This window comes from Gekko japonicus, unplaced genomic scaffold, assembly GCF_001447785.1.
Source record: "Gekko japonicus isolate JY-2015 unplaced genomic scaffold, Gekko_japonicus_V1.1 scaffold533, whole genome shotgun sequence".
Lineage (NCBI taxonomy): Eukaryota > Metazoa > Chordata > Lepidosauria > Squamata > Gekkonidae > Gekko > Gekko japonicus.
The window spans coordinates 433,921-457,232 of NW_015177023.1; the positions used below are offsets into that span (position 1 = coordinate 433,921).

The 23,312-nt window shown below is 42.0% G+C and overlaps 1 protein-coding gene across 1 annotated transcript in view; it reads left to right on the top strand.

The window, feature by feature from the left end:
* The window catches only part of TAF4B (TATA-box binding protein associated factor 4b), a 96,167-nt gene extending 73,309 nt beyond the window's left edge, over nt 1-22,858 (top strand). The window contains exons 15-16 of the mRNA XM_015427792.1: nt 9,073-9,192; nt 22,715-22,858. Coding sequence (XP_015283278.1) covers nt 9,073-9,192; nt 22,715-22,858 — 264 coding nt within the window. The remainder of the gene's footprint in view (nt 1-9,072; nt 9,193-22,714) is intronic.
* The last annotated feature ends 454 nt before the right edge of the window (nt 22,859-23,312 follow it).

The following is a 23,312-nucleotide window of genomic DNA, read 5'->3' on the forward strand; positions in this document are numbered from 1 at the left end:
GCTCAAACACTCCTTGGTAAGTACTTCTTAGCAGTTTTACCTGCTTATTTTTCCGCTCCCCCCCCCCATTCGCTCAAAAGTTCATGCGCTCAGGAGGCGTCCCTCCCCCGCTCGCCTAATTCTCTATTGCATAGTTAGGGTGGGGAGCTTTCTTTTCTCTTTAATCAACGCTTAAACGACTCACGTTCATAAGCGGTCCTCAGACCTTGTTTACTTTCGGTTTTAAATGCTCGATCTCCTGTGCTTGCCCTGGTTAGCGTTGCTTAAGTCCATTCGGTCTCTCAGCACGGAGAACCGTCGGAACGGAGAGGCGCCTCAATTCTCCGGCATTCCACCATCGAAGAGGCGACCTCTCAGAAGTTCCATGGCCAGAGTCCCTTCAACCGGGTCTCGGGGGGGTGACGAACCTGCACACCCCCTCCTTCGGCTGGAACGCAGCTTCACCCCCGGGAGGTCTGGGAGGTGAGTCTGCTCTAGCGCGCCGCCATCACCGGAAACCCCAGGTTTCTTGTAAGTAAAAGCTGGTCCCGTAGTTGTTTTCTTCAGCCTTGAATAAGCAAGCCAAACTGAAAAGATGTATTGTTTGTTGATAGAATGAGTTATGAACAGTTGATCTTTTGCCAAACTAGATCTCAGCATAACGAACAATGTTGCACAGTTGGTTTAATGGCCAGAAATAATCCCATAGTGAAAATAGTATCTATCAGAGCATGCTTAGAGGAGTATCATATCATGCCTTTAGGGGGCACAAATCAGAAGTTTTAATGAAGTCACTTGTTGGTCTATATAAGCAGTATAAGCAAGCCACACTATATAACCCCTGAATGTCTTTTATGTGGAACTCCATGAGACTGACAAAGCTCTGGGTAAGAAGCTAAGAAATGTAACCTTTATTAAAGCTTTGTTAAATAGATACATAGAGCACTGGCATAACCCCTACAGATCAACCCTTTATAAGCATACATGTCAATCCTATTCTATCTAAATTGATTTTATTTAATCAGATCTAGAGTTATATGATTATTTTAAAATAAAAGTTTAAATTATGATGACCTAGCCCTGTTCCCTCTCTGACACAGGATTTCCCCTCCCTTTCCCCTCTTCCTTTCTGGCTGCACAGCCCCTGAATCTATTTTCTTCTTTTATGAACATCTGTATGGCTGTTCCACCCTGTCACTTAATTGTGTTTTGCAGCTGGCTCATGGCAAGAATGTGAGGAAAGAGGCAAGATCACCTCTTTAACTTAAACATCTGAAAATGGCACACAAGAGGCTTTAGAACGTTCAAAAATAAACAAAATATTTTATTCAATGTAGAGGGGGAAAGGTCAGGTGAAATTGGGGGTAATGTCTGAGGTGAATGAAATGTAACTCCGAGGTGACTTATTATAATCACAAACTCCAGTTCATACATTTCCAGCACTTGAGGGTTTTAAAACTTTTCACAGAGTCTTATAATCCTAGAGATGAGAAGCTTTGGTTTCAGCGTTTCCTAAACACTCCAGTTCACTTTCTTGAGTTTAACTGACTCTTCAGGTTTCAGAAGTTAGGGATACACTACCAAACACCCAAATTCCTTCTCTGAGCACACCAGGGATCACTCCACTCTCCAGAGCTATCTCCCTCTCAACTGGGCAGGGAATCTCTTCTCTAACAAGATCTATCCCTTTTCCTGGCTCAAATGGGTGTCTTCACTGATCCGCCCATTCCTTCTTGCCAATCTTCCCAGTCTTTTCTTAGTGTTAAACTTTCCTCAGTCAGTGTTAAATTTTACAGGGTCAGGGCCAAACTGTTCCGGTTCTCTGTCAGAGCTAAACTGAGTTCTCTTCAGTCAGTTCCCAAGTCTTTCCGCTCAACTGATGCTAACCAATGAAATCTCTTTGAGCAGCCTGTCACTCAAAGCTCTCTGGCTCTGCAAGGCATTAACTCTTCACAGTCATTCACATGTTTACACAGCACTTATGAGCTTTTAAACTGCAGTCCGTCACAAATACATTGATTGTTTATTGGCTGGGAAACAGTCTGTTCATTTTGACCCTGGAACAAATAAACCTCAATTCCTCCCTTAAAGTTTGAGGGTTGTCCACCGTTTTCTCCAGGAGAATTGATCTCTGCCATCTGAACAACAGTTGTAATTCTGAGTGATCTCCAACCCTCACTTGGAGATTGGCAGCAATGGTTCCCCTGGAGGAAATGGCTGATTTGGAGGGTGGAGCCTATGGCATTGTACCTGCCTGATGTCCCACTCCTCCTCAAAACCCACACTCTCCAGGCTCCACCCCTCAAATCTCCAGGAATTTCCTAACCTGGAGTTGCCAACCCTATCTCCTTCCCAACCAACCATCAACCTACCGTTATCTGCCCCTCTGACTTCAGCTTCCTATCTCCCTCCTCAGCTGCAGTCTCTACTTTAAAAAAGTACAGTCTTTCTCCGCAGTGGAGACCCAAGCAGGTGGGAAGTGACCTCAGCAGGGTGTAATGACACAGAGTCCACCCTGCATAGCAGCCATTTTCTCCAGAGGAACTGATTCCTTCCATCTGGAGAGCAGTGGTAATTCTGAGTGATCTCCAGCCCTTCCCTTGAGATTGGCAGCAATGGTTCCTCAGGAGGAAATGGCTGGTTTGGAGGGTGGAGTCTATGGTATTGTACCTGTCTGAGGTCCCACCCCTCTCCAAACTCCGGCTTCTGTAGACTCCACCACAAAATCTCCAGGAATTTCCCAACCTGGAGTTGGCAACCATAGTCAGGACTGGCCCCAATGAGTTTCCCACCAAGGCAAAAATAGGCCTGGAATGGACCTCCTGCCTTTGCCTTTTTACTGGCAGAACCAAACTTGGTTGCCTAGCAACAGCCACTGAGGGAAAAGCCCTACAGGAGCCAAGCAGAAGTGTCTTCATCAGGAGAGACAGCCATTTTTGCAGTTTATTCTGCCAGGGAAGTGGCTACGCGATGGCAGTGGGCAGGGGAGAGGAGCAGTCCCAGCACCCAGCCAATGGCATGCAAGTAGTTTTGAGTGGTGGTTGATGGGCCAATGGCTGATGGAGCACATAGCACAGCCAGTGGGAGAGCCAGAAAGTGTCAGCACGTTGGGCTTTTATATATATAGGATGATATGTCTGTAGATATTTCAGAGTACTGTTGTTGTTTTTTTAAGTTTTGCTCTGTCTTAAATTGTCAAACAACTTTTGGTAACAATAGACTATTCAGTTTCAGGTCTAGTGGATATTTGGAACAAGAAAATACTGTTGTAAAAATGAAGCTGAAGAGGTTCTACACAAGGTAGCTTGGACTGCTTATGTTTTCTTGACAAGAGCACTGGGAAGAGCCAACATGCTGGGATCTCTGTAGATTTTAATGGTGCTCAGTGGCATAGATGATCTAAGCAGGAAATGGAAGTGCAAACCCAAGCTATCAGAATTACAGCTGTCATTGAAGGGTTAGGTTGGTGGAAGCAGCGATGCAATGCAAGAATAAAACAAATGGTCTTGTTTCAAGCCCTGTATCTTGAGAAAGTCATTCAGATCTTGCTAAAATAGCCTCTGTTCAATATTTCCATAGACAATTACAAACTAATGTTTCCTTCCATTGTAATACCGTGCAGGCATGGCTCATTTCAGTGACCTGATGAACAATTCTCTGCACTATCATAGATCTGGTTTTATGCTGTTCAGATGCGATCCAGATTTACAGAAAATATGTAGTGGTGGGTTAGGTTTCTAGCACTTCAGAAAGCAGGAGAAACGTAGGTTATTCTCCACTCAACCATGGATCTGAATCTTGGGCCACCTCATTGGGATAGTTGCGAGGATGTTTATGTCACCCTGTGTTTCTTGGGGAAAAGGCAGAATGCGAATATGACTCATTCTTTCTTTTTTGGTTTGGTAGCTATTTTTATATAGGGTATTTTTTACAAGAACAATGTTGAAAGACATTGTCTCCATTTGGTTTTGAGATAGTACAGTCTTAGAACTTCATATTCAGGTTAAGTATACATTTTTCTGAAACCATGCTAGGTGTACCAAGATCAATAGCCACCTGGTTTCAGGTTAACCACTTACTGAGATTACCTGGTAAAAGGCATAGCAGGTGGAAATATTTAATGAAACAGTAAAGTTCTATGGTTGTATGTCTCCCCCCCCCCTTAAGTTCAATAATGTAAAATGACCGTTTCAGTAAGTGATCGCATAGCTTGCTGGTGGGATGTCATGACAAGTCTTCAGGCTATGAATGAAACAACAGTCAAATGAAGCAGCTTTGCAAAGTGACACTTGACTGTTCTGTCCCTTTACTCAGCTTTGTTCAGGATAACGCTTCCTTGTACATGAGGCAAATCAATACTTTCTTTTTATCTCAGCAAGAAAGGTTTCATTTTCAAGATGACGCAAGGCTTGGACACTGTAATGCAGTAGCAGAAGTGATCGTGAACGACGGTCATAGATGCTGTAAATATATTGTGAGTGGGATGGGGCTGGGTGTGGTCAGGCATAGTGACTGTAGGGCTGATGCCCAGAGGAAGTTAGGTGGTGGGTGAGGCTCCATGCACCTGAAAGGATGAGTGGGAAACTCAGCTCCCTTATTGCTGTTGAGGACTCGTGTTACATGTGTCCAGTGGTGGTCTGCCTTTGGACAGTTAACTCCACTCCTTCAGGTTCTCTCAGTTGTCCCCAACCCCAGCTCCTCCTCTGCTTCCAGCCACCCCCAGCTGCTGCACACCATGACTTTAGGGGTGCAGTCCAATAACTGAACCCCACCCCCATTGATTAGGGTCCGATCATCCTGGCTCTTAACTCCATCCTCTCCGTTTCAAGGGTATGCCATCTCTTGGGACCACAACCACAAAGGCTAACCAGCCTCGACCCACAGTCGAAGTGCCTGGACAAAGTCTTGCCCCACAGGTTTGCCACCCTGGTTTGTGCTGTCCCCTACCTTATTGTGCAGCCCCTCTCCTCCAGGGGGTGGACTTCCCTAACCTGGGAGGGTGACCCCTGCTCTCCCCCAGGGTTCACAATTGTTCTGTTATAAGCAACAAGGCAGTAGTATTCTCGCCTAATAAAATCTAGGGTTTCCTAATTATACTGAAGTATGGCATATGAAAACTTTACAAAAGTAAAAAAATCCAGTTTCTGTAGTATGGAAAAGTCTGTCTTAGAACTGAGCAGAGAAGTCTTAGCTTCTTAAAAATTGCTTCATGTGATTACAGCTATGCTGCAAATGCCATTTCACTATTGGGAAGGGCTTTAAAAATGTACCTCACTTTATTTGTGCTTCAGGTCAGATTAACTAAAATGGTTATTGTGTCACCTGGAAACTCCTGACTGCTTCAAGACCAGACTTTAAAAACCTATATATTATTATTAAAAAGGCCAGCAGCAACAAAGACCATTTTACAATTTCAGAGACGTTTTCATAGCAATTTGATCTTTACGCAGGTTTTAAAAAAATCTTTGTACTTGGAGCAGATGGGGAAAATCGAAGAATGGGAAAATAGGCTTGAAATGCTTTCTGGCTGGCTTCTGATCTTCTTTCAGAAAAAATATAGAGTAATGCTTATACAAGTCTGATGCCCCACTAAGTTTTAGAAGTTTTGTTTTCTAGTTGAGACAGAAGTACCTTTCCTATCATGTAAGCAGTTTTAAAAGACTTCAACACTCAAGCCAGTTAAAGGACTGGTTTATACATGCCTGATTATCATTTAATGACTGGTAGTGATTACCTGCATGTGTGAACAAGCCACAACAGCCCTAACATCTCAGGACTCCGGAATCCAGATGTCTCTTCCAGGGCGATATTACTTAGTAGAGTTGGTTCATTCATAGCATCACGTTCTCACATATGTGTTCATGGGTGACTTTGATGAGATTTAGTCTCACAATGAGCTCAGTGGACAAATCATTCTTTATTTAGACCTTGCCTTTCTCCCCAATGAGGACCCAAAGTGGCTTATATAATCCTCTTCTCCATTTTATTTTAGAAGTGGTAAGTGTTTTGCTTACTTATTGTAACCTGTTACAAATCAGAGCCAGGATCTGAATTTATGCTGTCGATCCAAGGGCAATTTCTGCCTGTAGAAGGAAAACACAACTTTTTAATTTGCCCCTGGTGGGGGGGCTCATCCCTCAAAAACAGTATTTTGGAGACTTCCGGGTCAACGGAGCAATGACACGGGTGCGCCTCGGGACGTGCCCAAGCTCACTCGTCCTTTTTTGCTTTTTTTTTTTTTTTTAAGTTCCCCGGTCTGTGCGACCTTGCGGGGACTCACCCAAGCTCTCGGAGGGAGCTTGGGCAGCAAGAGACTTTTTCAGCCACCCCACGGACGGCGGTTTGCGGCGGTGAGAGTGATTTGTCTCGATGCAGAAGCAGGAAATGGAGCAGAACATGGCCGTCATGTTCTGCATAGTTGTGACCACCCGTTTTAGAGACTTTTTGGATATTTAACATAACATAGCTTTGAGCATGAAAAAGGAAGAATTGAGCACTTCAAGCAAAAAAATAAAATAAAATTTGCAATTAAATACCCCAACATTGAAATACCCAAAATTTGAAAGGAAAGCGGCTGAAAACAAAATGGGGCTAAAGATTGGTTAAAACATGGCAGGGGTAAGAAAACTAATATTGTTTCTTTTAAAATACTGCTGATTAAAGATAATCACATTAAAATACTTCGGTTACATGACCCAGGAATTTTATTAAGCATTGTGGTAGAGAAGATAAGTAAATAAGAAAATGGCTTCAGTAATGAATAATGAAGAGACAGAAATTGGGGAGTTGACAGAGTTTGGAGACCTGTCTTGGGAACAGTTCCAGAGGATATTAGTGGAGGAGATTCAGCAAGCTGTGAAACAGCATTTAAAAACCTTATGGTCAAACCTCAGAGCTCTTCCTTGGAGCTGGACAATGAGAAAGAAACAGAGTTCTCTCAGCAGAACTCTGAGGAGCAACAGGTTTTATATCAGGACGAAGGGTTAAAGGATATGTTACTTTTTATATATGGAGAATGAGGAGAGGAAAAGCAACCAAATGTGTAAATGGGAAGAAACAGTAAGCTCTGCGGTGGAGTTGGAAGTAGTGAAAGGAGTCCCTCAGGACTCAGCACATTAAAAAAATGATCACGTTGGATAACCCCCCCAAAAAAATATTGTGTTAAGAGAATCTATAAGACCAACAAATATTCAAAGATGAAACTGCTGAAATACAGAAGGAAGAAACTAGAAATGAGAATTTCCAAACACAAAGCCAAGAAATTAGAAATGAGGATTTACAAATAGAAAGCCAAACTAGGCTTGTGGAAATACAAACGGGAGAAGCTAAAAATAAGGACTCGTGTATAAAGACGAAAGACATCTGGACATGATAGTAAAAAAAAGTGCAAAGGAAAAATAGGGGATAGAAAATGTGTACAAATCAGAGGTCATTTCGGGGGGGATCGCGGGGGATCGCAGTTCCCCCGGGTGAGGTATGGGGGCGGGGCACAAGACGAAGCCCCGCCCCCTGCTTCCGGCCCTCATTCAGCCAGGAGGAGGCAGGAGAAGAGGGAGGGTAAGTTGCTTCCTCCCTGCCTCTCCCCACCCCTGCCTGCCTGGAGCCAGGGAGGGCCTTCACAGGGCTTCCTTGCACTCCCGCCGGCCTTGCAGGTCCACCGCCGGGCCCCTCATGGGGCTCGGCAGTGGAGCTGCAAGGCCGGTGGTGGCGGCCGGGATCGTTGGGGGCGGGGTGTGTGGCCTTATGACACACTTCCGGTGATGTCAGGGGGTGTGGCATATGCTAATGAGTTCCTCTAGCTCTTTTTCTACGAAACGACCCCTGGTAAGAATGATAATTGGTGCTTTAAATTATCCCCTTGTTGTCTACACTTTCACTTCAGTATATGCTTCATAACTTATGAGACTAAGATAATGAGAAGTTGGATGTTAGCTATGATTAATTGAGATGATTATATTGAAAGTCTTAGAACATTAAGATGAGAATTTTGGGTTAAGTTAAAAGTGCACCTTCCTTTATGTCTTATTTTTTTAATAATATACATAACATGAAAGAATGGAATGGTATTATGTATATTTACAGTAATAAGTAGGTAAGTTAATTGTTTTGTGATTGCAAAGTTTTTGCCTCCTCTCATAATCCCTAAGATTAAAGTAATTGATAATAGATAAAAATGGGAAAATATTATATAATAACTCTAATATTATTTTGATTTCCCCAAATGAATATTTTTATTTAGTGACTTAAGTTGTGGCTAGCTATGTTAAAAGTGGTTACTGGCAAATATTAAAGAAAACATTTATAAAGGGAACATTTATAGCAAAAATATACATATATTGGTAAAAATGTTATACATAAATAGGCTGGTAATCCTGATAACTCATTTACATATTTGTTAGATTAGTCGAATATACTTAATAGTTATGTCAAGTAGGAAAGAGGAAAGCAAATCTGGCTGGGAAAGTAAATTGTGCGTTATGTTTGAATTGTGAAAAGGGTGTGCAAAGTAGAATTGGTCTATATAGGAATAGTGAAAAATAAACTGGAACTCTGTAAAATGTTTATTTTGTTAAAGTTTTGAAATAGCTTGAAACAGGAATTGAGCAACTGTGAGTATAGGAGGAAATCATAACAAAGGTGCTATGTTACGTATGATTTATTTTTTGTTAAGTTTACAACATTTTGTTGTCTCTTTTTATGTTGGAAAATCAATAAATAGATTATTTAAAAAACCCACAGTATTTTGGGGCACACACCAAAGCAGGAGAAGATGGGGGAAGAAAGCTCAGTTTTGCTAATGGAAGCTCTTCATGTTAGCAGCAACAGACCTTGGGACACAATGCATTGTTCTTAAATCGTACTGAAATGCATTGTTGTAATGCCACTAACTCCACATTGCAAAGAACCACAATATTGTATGAGCTAATAGGCCAGGTTTGAATGTGATAAATTCTAAATTGTTCCTTTGTTTAAAATTTGCTGACTTTGTGTAAACGGCAGGCCAGGGGCTGATGGCTTGAGTCCAGCTGAAGCTTTCAAGGCACTATAATCTGACTTTAATTCATACCTTCCTCTTTTTTTCTTTACAATTAGATGCAGGAATTAGAACTGGCACAAATGCAAAAAAGGGAGGCTAATCTCGCAGCTCTGGCAGCCATTGGGCCAAGAAAAAAGAGACCATTGGATTCATCTAGTCCTACATCTGGAGTTGAGGTACATACAAAGATATAGCGGCTTGCTTCTGGATCTTTTAGCTGATTAATATTTCTGCATTGTAAAATGTCATCTATTACAGGGTGTTTCATACAGCTGAATGTGTTTATCAGTTTTATAGATGGAGAACTCTCTGTAGTTTGGGCAACAATGACTGAACTCCAGCAGCTAAACACAGTGGGAGTGATTTTTCTTTTGCTTCTCCTACAAGTGTTACTACACATGTCTTTTCTGCTGTGGTGACATAGCAGTCATGATGTCACAGTTTCTGACATCTAAGTCACAGGTCCCTTCTGCCATCCACTGTTTTCTCTCAACATTTCAAAGCCTTTTTGCTTTCCAGGAACTTTTCTTATGCACACCATTTCCAATAGTATATAAGAACTTCTGTTCTCAGCAAAACCTTCCCCACCCCTTTCCATTATATGATGCTTGAAAAGGTCCTGGGTTTCCTTCAACTCTGAAGTATTCCTTCTGCTTAATGAGGTCTCTTCCTGAGCTTAAGTAGCAAAAAAAAATTTAAATCGAAATATGTAAGAGTGATCTTTCAACAGCAAATACCTTCTACTCAAGAGCCAGTTTGGTGTAGTGGTTAAGTGTGCGGACTCTAATCCGGGAGAACCGGGTTTGATTCCCCACTCCTCCACTTGCACCTGCTGATGTGACCTTGGGTCAGTCACAAGCTCTGGCACAGCTGTCCTTGGAAAAGAGCAGTTTGTGTCAGAGTTCTCTCAGCCCCACCCACCTCACAGGGTGTCTGTTGTGGGGAGGGGAAGGGAAAGGAGTTTGTAAGCCGCTCTGAGACTCCAAGTGAAGGGCGGGGTATAAATCCAATCTCCTCTTCTTCTCCTTCTTCTACTTCACTATAATATTACCAAGCCAGGTTTTATAGTGCTTATATATCCAGCTCATTCATCTTCATTCAAGCTTCCCCAACCTTTTTTTTTGCCTGTGGGCACTTTGGAATTTTGACATGTCATGATGGGCAGTGCCACAAAATAGCTGCTGCAGCCAATGTTCCCTCTAAGCTGTGGAGTCTTGTGAGCAGGAATTCTACTTTGTGAGCTGCTGGCATTAAAGTTGTGAGCGAGCCATTTGGCTCCTGCATCAATTAGTTTGCTCTGGAGCCCTCCTTCCTGAGCTAAGGCAAAGATGTGTGAGCCGGAGGCTAAAAAACTGTGAGCTAGCTCACACTAACTCAGCTTAGAGGGAACACTGGCTGCAGCTTATCTTCATTCATTCAGTGACAATCCTTGTACTTTAATGGTAGGTGCTGCCAAAGCAGTGTTTTTAAATTTTACAGTCAATCTAAATCTCCAGCAGCCAATTAGAAGCCTTGCTGGGCAAAAGTCCCACCTGGCCCCAGCCACTTTCTCGAAATACTTGACGGGCACCCGAAAATGGGTTGGCAGGTGTCATGGGGCCCATGGGCACCATGTTGGAGACCCTCTCTTAATTCTTTGTCATAGTACAGCAGTGCTATTAACATCTGTGACAGATGCTTATGAACAAGAGAAAGGGGGCTACATGCTTGGGTGGGGAGAAATCTGTGAATGCACATGAAAGAGTAGTCTGGTGGCTGAGTAGGGAGTTGCCAAGTACTAAGTCAGTTAAACTTAACTTCACTTTTTAAAAAAAGCTTCTAAAGTTTGTCATTTCTCATAAGCAACCTGAGAAGCTAAATGGATCATATCTACTACACAGTTTGGATTTCTGGTGTGGGCATTGTGGTGATAGTAGCAGCAACTCTTGCTTTTCAATCTTTGCAGGAGAAATTGAAAGTCTGTAGTTTGGCAGTCTCCACAACGCATCTGTGCATTGTGGGGACAGTCTGTGTACATATAGACTCTTAAGATTCGCAGATTACTGTTTAGACTACTTCAGACTTCACTTCCAACATCCTTACTTTTTTTAGTGGTCAGTACGATCTTATTTGAAGTCAAAGAACAGAAATTGCAATAAATTTTAACCTCACTGAACATTCCTAATTCAATTTTACCCGGAGAGTTGCTTCATTTCAGGCAGATAGGCTGTGGATTCTTTCTAGGCAGTACAAATCCGATGTAAAGAGCAAATCACCAGCAGCAGGAAACTTCAGTAATATATTTTGAGCTAGACCATGGAAGCAGGAAAGGGAAATGAGAATGGCTTGGGCTTTCCCTACTTCTTTGAGCTTCCATTCAGATACAGTTTGGAATGTGCAAATAATGTAGGCTGTGTAGGGCATGTGAACTCTGGCTAGGATATCCTGCTTCTCAGAGTACTGATGCTGAGGGAATCTGCTTGACTGACCATAATAGCAAATTATCAACATGTGGGAGTATTAACTTGCCTTTGAGCTTGGGTGTGTCCCTTGAAATTTTAATAAATTAGTGGCTGTCTTCTTGCTGCATGTAGAATGCACTTTTATCTACCTTAATTACTACTAAAAGACTTTAAATCATGAGCATGATAGAAGAACTTTCCCAGGTCCCTCCCTTTACCATTAAGCTCTCATTAGTTAAATCATGGCATTCAGTACTAAGGAGGCAAAGACTGCAGGAAAAAAGGTAGTAATTATTTCTAGCTTTTACTTTTTATATAATTCTAGAGGCTACATAATGGTTGCCTCTTGGACATCTTCTTGCTGTTGCTGATGTGACTCTGACCTTATTGAACACTTGTGCCGTAGTCGTACGTAGCATTAAAGGTGCCAAGTACTCATGGCAGAGGAGCATTTGAATAATCAGAACAAAAGAAGAGAATAGAAGAGGAGGAGATTGGATTTATACCCCGCCCTTCACTAGGAGCCTCAAGAGTGGCTTACCATCTCCTTTCCCTCCCCCTCCCCACAACAGACTCCCTATAAGCTCTGTGAGTTCAACATTTTGTGCTGTATAAATGGTAGCACCATTAAGGCATGCAGGTTTGTGTGTGTGTATTGCTTTATAGGCAAAATTATAAGAATGTATAGATTGATGACTTGCTTTTGAATTCCAAGACTCTACAGGCCATTTCACGCCATAGCAGAAGTTTTGTCTCTGGTTGCAGCTTCCTGTTGAGCACTTACACAATAATTGCTCCCCAACAATCATTACCTGTGAAGTGAAAAGACCAAATTAATAAATTATTAGGTGTCCAACTGCAGAATCCCTGTGCTTTCACCTAAAAACACGTGAAATAGCCCTACTTTGAACCCATACGTGAGTCTGGGAAACTTAGTTGTAAAATAGGTTCAGGTGGGTGGCCATGTTGGACTGAAGTAATAGAACAAAGTTTGAGTCCAGTGGCACCTTTAAAGCCAACAAAAGTTTAATTCTGGGTATACGCTTTCATGTGCACACTTGGTATCTCAAGAAGTGTGCAGGCACATGAAAGTTTATACTCAGAATTTACCTTTGTTGGTCTTAAAGGTTGAGCACTGGACTCAAACTTTGTTCTATCGGTTGTAAAATGTTCAGGTGTGAATCAGTCTCCTTTCTTGAGCATAGTTTCTCCACTAATATTTGAGGAAAGGAATAACTTCACGCCCTCTAACACACATGCATGAAAGGATATATTTACTGACGATTTGTGGAATGCTCCCCTTCAGGTACTCACAGCTCCAGTTGTGAAGTGCTTGTCATGCAGCCTGCCTTCACGCAGTGCACCAATCTGCTGGAGCTTCCAAGGTTTCTCTTGAGGCTGTTGCTCTCTGTGCTACAGGCCACAGAAGAGTCAGGTAGAAACTATTTCTAGCTAATGTAATAGAGGGTATGTAACAGTTACATCATGGGTATGTTCTCATTGTTTATGTGTCTCCTGAAGCTTAGATCTTAAGAGGTGCAAAAAGGTCTGCCAATTGCGATTTATTTCAGTGTGTCCCCATCCTATGTACATAGACTTCCCTTGGGAATGGGTAAAGTTTACTTCCGATGTAATTCATGCACATCCTTTCTCTCCATGGTGAGAGGCTCCCATTTGCAGCAGACGTTGTGCTCCAGCAGCTTGCGTTAAAATCATGGTTCCCAGCATGAGAGTGAGTGATGGTGTGGTGTGTGTGTGTGTTGTAAATGGATCTGAAGGCATACAAATAGTGTATGTGTTAAAAGTACTGTGAATACAGGTTATTTGATTTAGAGAATACTATCTTGGAAACACTTCTTTTAAAAAAGAGTCAGAATGCTTTCAGGTCATGTATAACAAGGAAAAAAGTAAACAATGTTCTGTTCTTCAGAGATGAAAGTATGGCCTTGAAATGGAAGAATATGGCTTTAGGCCCCTATACACCATGAATCACCAAAAGCTTATTTTCAGGAAAACTGACTGATTTAAATATGTAGCATTGAATCACTTCATTGCAAGGGTGCATGTATCTAAAGCTGATAAATAAATATTGCAGCTAAAACAGTTTTCACAAATATCTGTCTATTACCACATATTGATCTTCGGTCAGAAAGGACAGTCTAGTATGTACAAATCTTATTACCATGCCGGCTAAGAGGAAATGCTGAGATCGCTAAGAGATTACTAGGTATAGTCGCTGTTTTTCACATTGGGTCTTCTGGGTTTTAAGTTACTGTGGCTTTAAAGATGATGATGGTTGGGCGAACTTCTGAAGCTCTTTATTTGTAGCATGCTACTGTGATTCTTCCCTACCAGCTCTGAATTGATCATTAACGTGGCCTGAAGCACAGCCTTGGAACCAGTCTATATAGCTAGCCTATGGTTAGAAGTTCCAGTGCCATCAAAAGTCTTGGGGTAGCTGATGTCAAACTGGGCTGAGTTGAACCATGGGTTCAAGAAGGTCCCTCGAGCCTTCTCTGTACTGTTTCGGAGCAAAGAGTCATGTGGCTAATGGTACCAAATAGAGCATTGTGGCATTTATGGCGTTGATAAGAAGCTATACATCTTTTAATGTTGCTGTTTGTGTGGTCCTGCATGAATTTTTAACTGCCCAATAACCTATTGCATATTGAGGTTTCTTTAGTAAAACACTGCCTAGTAAGGTGATCCTCAACAACGTATTTCAAAAAACAGCAAGGTCTTTCCACATCTTGAAATCTCTATTCTCCTAGAGTAGCAGGCTAGATGCTATCCAGTCTCTTATTGATGGCTGCCTTTTATCAGTTGAGAGGTTTCGATATATCCAGTGGGGTCCCAAACATGCTACCTTGCTCAACCAATAATGTCCTGTACCGCAGAATATTGTTGATAGAAAATAGATGTTCCCTGTTTTTTTCCCCCAATTCTGAAACAAGCTACACTAAGAAATGTAACTTTCTGCTTATGCTGCGGATGTGGAAGTTTTTGTACCATAATGCTTACCTCTTTGGTTTCCACACTCATTCCCTTTCAGCTGTATCCTACTTGAGTGCAAAAACAAGAGTGGAAATCTCAGGACAATGTGGACTTTTGTGAAGGGAGAATTACCAGGAGCCTGTACAAATGCATGTTAGTTACATTACCAACGATGTGTTTGGCTCAGGATATTACTGAGTTGCCTTATTTTTCCTAGCTTATCCAAGCTGTTTCTTTCCTGTGGCACTTTTAAGTACAGTGTGACCATAGAAGAAGGGGAAGGGCCTCTATACGTGTTTGGCATCTTATGTATCATTTGGTTACAATGATGTATGTAACCCTAAGAGCAGAAATGAACATTCAGGGGAGTTACAGAGTGCAGTATTTGCCAAACTGGGTTAATCAGAGCTTGGAAGCTAAGCAGGGTTGGCCATGGGTAGTATTCAAAAGGGAGACCATCAAGGAAGGCGAGGGTCGCTATGCAGAGGCAGGCAATGGCAAACCACCTCTGTTTGTCTCTTGCCTTGAGAACCCCATGAGGGTTTGGCAGTGACTTGATGGCACTTTCCACCACCACCACTTCAGACAGCAAGTCGATACTTCCCTCCTATTGTACTGCAGAGTTTACCGTGACAGATGATTCTAGCCTGTGTGGCAATAATCCTGCTGCATTGTTTATTAAATACCCCCTCCAGTCAGTTGTATTGCCTTGCTCTGTGTAATCTGCCTTGAGACCAAGAGAGAAAAGTGGACTATTAATGACATAAAGTAAGTAAATAAATAAATGCTTTGGCGCTCGTTAAAAGGGGCAATAACTAGAATCGGCAATTCCTTGGTAACAGTGCAAGCCATTTTCAGTGTGAATCTTGTGATTCTGAATTACACAAGGTTGACTTAAGAATGCAATGACTTGTAGAAAGGCATCATCTTCCTCAGAAGAGGGGTCATACAATGACTTGTAGAAAGATATCTTCCTCAGAGAGGGGTCATTGAGCTTGATAGTACCTCTATGGAAATTACTTTCCCTTTAAGGTGTAAGTGACTGTGGAGTGCTGAGTAGTCTGCCTTTGTATGTGACTGCAATGAGTTCATCTGAAGAGACTAAACAGCAAATATGTTGTGCGCTTTAGAAAACTGTAGGACATCTTTGTCCATTAAAGTCCAGTATCATCTCTAAAATTCTGAGCATCTGTCAGTTTAAGCAGAACATGTTTGCATGTAAATAGATTATTCTGGCTCCTATTAATAGGATTAAGAAATGCAGTTTATTGGCCTATACAGCATTCTCCTAGAGCAAAAGGAACTTAATTATTTTCTTATGTGTGAAAGATATATGCAATTTAAGTGACTCATTACATTGTAGCTTTGGGCTAAACATATTGATAACACAAATGTTGATGACATGTGAAGGGTCAAGAAGTTTATAATTTTGTTGGTAATATATTGCTTAAAATGATGTGGCAAAGAGCCAGAATATTTCAGTTTAATAACTGTCTATTAACTAACATGACACATTTGTACAGTATTTGTTACCTCCAGGTACAGATTAAGAATCTGTTGGAGCCACTGAAAGTGACATGCATACATGAATCTTGGATATAATACATAAACTGACATTACATTTACAGTAATTTGTCTCAATATGTAAAACACTCTATTGGTTACATTTGAAAGGACTTGCAGAAATGTCACTATGAAAACAGGGGAAAGAAGGCTGTATAGCTGAATATTAATACTAGTCTCTTGTAGATCTTCGACAGTTTAGTGAAGTTCCAGCTTGAATACAGATAACAGGATTATAAATATACACACTTTCTGAGTTGTTCGAGTAGAACATGTATCTTTTTTGTGCTCATGCTTTATCCTCAGAGTTCTTTCTCTTCAAATCAGAATTGCTTGATTCTCAAGCATTTGTGCATTTTAGTGCCAGAAAACTGACTTTTGTAAGAACTTTCTTCCCAATAAGACTCCCCAACATACTTTTGAAGGGCTGTCTTTGTCACAAATATTAACTTTCAGTATGAAATGTCAATGTAACTGTACAGTACTTGCCTTCTTTTCTTAAATTTAATAAATTTTATTTAGTGTGTTCTCAAAGCACAACACCACCAATATCAAAAAAGCTTTATAAAAATACATAGTTTGTTGGCAGCATGTGGAGAAACATAAAAATTTGGCACTTAAAGACATCAACAAAGGCTCTAGCAATGCAGTCGTCATAACTGTTTAAAATGGCTCTTAATATCCAGGCTAATGAAACAAAGAGGCAGCTGGATGAAAAAACCTGACTGAACTTCATAAACACAGTGACAACCAAACACAAAGTGCAGTACTTGCCTTCTGATTTGTAATTCTGATGCTGTGTGCAACAGGGATTATTGGTGAAAAAATATTTCCAGATGGAAGGCCTCTTGCCAAATGAACTGCATTTAAGCTCTTTTGGATGACTTAGTTTGATTGGCCTATGTGACCAGATCATCTGCCTACACATGTACCTGTATCAACTTAGGTTCTGGTTGGTTTTCATACATGGGTTTTTTTTTTTAATATTTATTTTTTAAATTGTTTTACACAGATGTTACATATTATCTTTTAACCATGCGTTTTCATAATAGTTTTTTCCCTCCCCCCTCCCCCCTATGCTATCCCGGTGCTTTAGTCCTATATTCCCAGCCACGGGCACAAAGTCCGAATCTTGCTCTGAATGTCTTTTCTTCCTTCTGTCGGTATCCATTCCAGGTAGGTCTTCCACTTCATCGTGATCTCCGTAGTCTTGTCTTTCCATGTGGCCTTACGTTCCAGTTTTTCGATTATGTCGGACTGTATGAGATCAAACAAATAATTATGCCAGATTTCTACTGTCCATTTATTTTTGTTCTTCCAGCCTAGAGCTATTACTGCTTTGCCTGCTAGTATCAGGGCTTTAAACAAAGCTTGGTTCTCTTTGCTTATTGCTGGATTACCTACTATACTCATTAGCATTAAATTAAAGTTAATGTGTAATGATACTTTACATGTCTTATTTATAATTTGTAATATCTTTGTCCAGAATACTCTGACCTCTGGGCACTCCCATCACATATGGGAATACCATCCCTTCGATTGTTTACAATGCCAACATCTAGGGCTCATACCTGGGAACATGTTTGCAATTTGTGCTGGTGTTTTATACCATTTGGTAAGAAATTTATGCTCCATTTCATTAAATTTGATTACTTTAATTTCCTCAGTTCCTTTCATTATTTTTCTTGCCATACTATTTGTTATCTGACCTTCTTTGGCCCAAGTGTTTTGTAAATACAATATTGACTTATCTACATTTGATGTCATTTCCTTGTAAATTTTCCCTGCTAGCCCTTGTTTTGACTTTTGCATCTCTTTGTATAATGTTTCTATTGGTTCCTCTAGCCAACATTTCTCTTTTTCCTTTATCTTTTTAACCTTACTATACAGGCCAGTTATTCTTAACCAATGTTGGTTGCCCACCTCTTCTATTATCTCCTGTATGGGTTTTAGATTGCCTCCTCTAAACATATCTTTCATCATATAATACCCTTTAGCTTTTAGCCATTCCCACCATTCGTTACCTGTTATATCCTTGTTTATAGATTTTAATGGTGCCCAGCTTGAAGTTTTTCTTAGCCATAACTCCTGCCACTTATTCCACGCTTCTAAGGCTGCATGTCTGGGACCTTTGGTTAGTTTGAGGTCTATTTTTGTGACTTTGCAACATACATGGGGTTTATATGCTCTTTTGAATGTGAAATATAGTTTGGCTGTATAGTTTGAGGTCTTGACCACACTTGTGTAAGGGATTCCCAAATGTACTTTAGCTTGGTTCAAGTAGTCCTTGATTATGTATGATCTCTGGAGATCCTTCCCACTTGAAAAACAGTGTGATTAAGCATGATGCATTTGAAATCACCTGTTCTTTTGAGTGGCCCCTGTGATTAAGGTATGTGCACCAGAATGCTTTGAGTCAGAAACACAAGCCTCTTCTGTTTACACTTTTTGTTAACATGCTAGAATGATATTAAAAATGCTTGGCCACCACCAGTGAGAGAAGTGGTGTTGTAGGAGGTGTGGAGACCCAGCTGACTACTGGAGATTTCCCAGAATGCCTTCTGACTGGGCAGACCAGGTCAAAAGTGGTGGAGAGAGTGATATAAAATGGGTGGAATCAGATGTTTAATAAGAGTGCTTGCTCTCAGGAGGGAGGGGCTCTTGATGCTGGTCCTTGGAAGAAGACAGACTATTCTCCGGCAATGTTCCCTCTAAGCTGTGGAGTCTTCTGAGCAAAAATTCTACTTTGTGAGCTAATGGCATTAAAGTTGTGAGTGAGCGATTTGACTACTGCATGAATTAGTTTGCTCTGGAGCTATCCCTGAGCTAAGACAAAAATATGTGAGTCGGAGGCTAAAAAACTGTGTGCTAGCTCACACTAACTCAGCTTAGAGGGAACACTAGCCAGGAGCCGTCTTTAACCATGTGGCTTGGCCCACTGGTTGCAGGGAGCCTGAGGTAATGGGATATCTTTAGAACCTTTGGCAACTTTCTAAGTTTGTATGTACCTAGAGGTTAAGATGCTGAGCTGCAGATTGGAAGGTCTGTAGTTCGGCCGTTCAAGACCCTAGTGCCACATGACAGAGTGAGCTCTCATCTCTGGCCCCATCACCTCCTAACCTAGCTGTTGCAAAAGCAAGACATTGCAAGTAGATAAATAGGTACCACTTTGATGGAAATGTAACAGCATTCTGTGCACCTTGGCATTTCGTTACGCCGGTCACATGACCATGGAGAAGTCTTCGGACAGGGCTGGCTCTTCGGCTTGGAAATGATGAGCACTGCCCCCTAGAGTCAGATTTGACTAGCTTTCGATCAAGGGAAACCTTTACCTTTACCTTACTTTGATTGTAGGTACAGGCTGTGGGGCTGCGGTGGCACCGGAAGGTCTGTAGCTCGGCAGTTCGAGACCCTAGTGCCGCATGATGGAGTGAGCTCCTGTCTCTGTCGCTAGTTCCTGGCAACCCAGCAGTTCGAGAGCAAGAAATAGCAAGTAGATAAATAGGTACCACTTCGGTGGAAAGGTAACAGCATTTCATGCGCCTTGGCGTTTAATCATGCCGGCCACATGACTGCTGTCTTCGGACAGGGCTTGGTCTTCAGCTTGGAAACAGAGATGAGCACTGCCCCCTAGACTAGCTTTTGAGCAAGGAAATCTTTACTTTTACTCTGATTGTAACATCTAGTTAGAGTAAGTTTTAGAACAAGGGAAAGGAGGATGTGTTTATTAACAACTTTTCTTTGTTTTTCTGTGTGCTGATCTGTTGTTGTGATACTGATAGTGGCTTAGCTAAATAGTATCATATGCAACTGTAACACAATTAACTGGGGTGGATGGGTTAAAGAGCACCAATAGATGAAAAGATGTAATTCTGGCTGGTCAAAGCCCTGTGATTTCTAAAACTGAGCAAACTCTAGTCCATATTTGTGAGGATTTAAGCCTATAATCTAAATTGTTACATACCTTGTTGGAGATAACCATTTTCTTCTAATAACTAATATTTCAATCCCATGTGGATTTACCTGGGACTATGTCCACTAAACTTTGTGGAACTTGCATCTGTGTAAGCAGTGCTCAGAGAAGTATGTGTGTTCTTGGCAAAGTAGATTGCCAATTAGAATCAGAAGGTTTGACACATCAGGTGGATGGATTTTTATGTATGGGTTCTTGAGTCTTGTAACTAAATTTCTTTTAGAAAGAGAATATTTCCACCTGAAGTTCTTTGCCTTCTGAAGGACATGACTATTGGTTCGCTGAGAATCCCCTGGGGTTTGTTTCATTTATAATATTGCTTGGGGCTGCATTCCATATCCTGTTGGAGTGACCTCTTTTTCGGTGCTGCAATGGCAGCTGCGCTACAAAGCTAGTTTTTTCCCCTCCCTGTACTCCTTAAGGGGCTGTCTTTAATTTGAACCACGACCCTTTTGTGTTTTCCAGGTCTGCAGAACACTCTCTGTGGCTAGCAGTCTTTCCTCTGTGCCTATTTGTTCACAGCCATTGAGTCAATGGAAAAATTTCAAATGATGGCATTTTTATTGTTTTGTCTTAAATCAGTAAATAATGCAGCAGCATCATGGTGCTGGCAGGGAAGAAAAGCATTTTCTATTGTCTCCTCAAAGTACCCTTTTAAGCTTTTCGTTTTTAATTTGCTTAAGTGAAACTGTTTACGAAACATTTCATATTGCACATGGCTGCTCCTTAACACCAGTTATCAAATGTTGAAGTGCTTCTTGAAAGGGATGGACACAAACTGCAAAAATGCAGTTTGATTCATGGTTTGTGGGCACAGCAAACCTCATTTAACGGGACTGCTGTCCCTTTAAATGGGGTTTTCAAAAAGCAGTGGAAACAGAGAGCAGCCTGTCCAGGGTCGGTCACTGCTTCAATAGAGGAAGCCCCCATCCATCGGCTGGCAATCCAGGAGGATGCTCTCCAGACCTCCCATCAGGAACTCAACCAGGAGGCTGGTGAAGGAGGAGGCCAATGGTGGAGAAGGAGCAGCCAGTCGAGGAGACGGCCATGGTGGCAGTAAAGCAGCCAGGCCCCCCCAGGAGCCCAGGGGAGGGGAGGGGGTATAGATAGGGAAGGTGGCTGCTCCAGCCTGGGGTCCACATAGCTTGGGCATCCCCCCTGGTCATCCCACTTCCTGCTGGGTCTGACTTTGCTGCCACTGGAAGATGCCCAGCCCATGTGGTCCCCGGGCTGGAGCAGCCACCTTCCCTGCCAGTGCCACCTCCCCTGCCCTGGGCTCCGGGGTGGGCCCCGCCACTGTATTGCTCCTGCAACCCTGCTGCCACTGTGCAGCTTGCTGCAGCTGTCTCCTCTGCTGACTGCCTCAGCTGGCCACCCTTCTCCACTACCGGCCTTCTCCTCCTCCACCAGCCTCTTGGGTGAGTTCCTGATGGGAGGGTGACATTCTTGGGGGATGGGGGGAGAGTGGGTGAGCCCCTGGGCTCTCCCAGATTGCTGGGTGATGGACAAGGGCTTGCCCTGTTGAAGCAGTACCCGACCCCGGATAGGCTGTTTCCCATTTCCTGGCTTTCTTCTGCAGTCCCTTTAAACTTTAAAGGGACTGCACAAGAAAGCCTGAAATAGCTGAGCGGTGGGGAGCACTCCCAGCTGCTCAGCTGTTTTTGTGGGTTTCTGCTGGAGCAGAAAGCTGGGGTTTAAAGGGAATTGGGAGTCCTTTTAAAGCTCTGCTTTCTGCTCTGGCCAGGAACTGGTATGAACCCCACAAACTGCTTTTAAAGTTCATGGAAGTCCATGACCATAGACCCGTCATGGACTTCAGTTCCTAAACCATGAACAGGGCAAAATCCATCACAAATTTCACTTCATGGTTTGGTTTGTGCCCATCCATTATTTCTTGCTTAATTGTTTTAACCATGTCTTCTAAGCAAGAAAGAATACTAAAGTGTGTCATGAATTTTTACAGTAAACATGTACAGTAAGCATTTTGCCCAGATATGTCTTGCAAATGCCATTTGGCAGGCATATAGAGTACCTTGTGGTAGTCTTGACTAAAGCCAATGGAGTTTGGTGAAGACAGCCCAAATGCAAATGCTACCATGAATTTAGCAATCGACATATCAAATGACAGAGCTTGCTGTTGCTCTTACCATTGCCTGTCCCAGTAAAAAAAAAAAAAATTCTATGGACTTTGCACTCCAGCCAAATAAAAAAGAAGTTTAGTATATTTACCTCATTTATACGCTACCGTTCTCCCCAGTGGGAACCCAAAATGGCTTAACTTACATCAGTCTCCACATCTGCAGTGCTGTGCAGTGGGTTAGGGTAAATGTGGCCCAAGGTCTCCAAACAGATCAGGGATTGAAATCTGGGTCTCTCAGACACTAGTCTGATTCTCTAACCACTACACGAAAGTGGCTCTCAAAACTAGTCATTTGAAGCAGTGGTGTGGAGAAAGAACAAAGAAATACAGCACAATGGTGCCAGCACAGCATAGGGGTAATAGAGCTGTACCTGAGTTACGAGTGCTGTAGTTAACTGACTCCCTAGACCTGTGAGGGAGAAGACATGGAGGAAGCAAACCTCTTCAGTTATTTTATGGCAAATATGACTAATGAAGTTTGGGCAACACATTTGTAAAAGATTCTATCTATGTAGCTTTTAAGTTGTACATTTGGAGTTCTGACTCTTAATTGCGCTGATACTTTTATCTCCTTTCTCTTGTCTTAGGGCTTGAGAAGGTCACCCAACTGTGCAAGACCGTATCTTCGTCCAAGGATAACACGCATCTGTCTCAGGGATTTGATTTTTTGTATGGAGCAAGAAAAGATGATGAAGCATTCTCTAGCCTTGTATCAAGCTCTTCTTAAGTAATGACTAGACTTATCTTTGCATTTAGTGGCCACCTGAAGGGTTTTACTAAAGAAAGTGCCATGAGGAATATTCATTGCACTGGAGAGAAAGGGCTTCTATTGCCTGGTATGTTTCAGTCTGCAGTGTTATTCCATGCATAGTGTGTCTTTTAAAGTTGTATTTGAGGAAGAATCTCAGACCGTAGATGGTCAATACACTCGTATGCTGCCTACTTGATGCATCTTTCCTAGATGAAGAAAAAAACCACTTGGGAGCAAGCAAAGGAAATGCCAGAGAAGGATCTTATAACCTGCTGCCTCTATGGCTTGTGGTCTTCATACAGTTAGGCAGATGTGTAACTAGTTATGTGTTGAGGTGAAGAATCTTTAAAAACAAGGTTGCCTAAGTGACTAGAGATGATATTAAGAAGCACTTAATATTGGCAGGAAATCCCCAAGTTTTCAGTATGATGCAC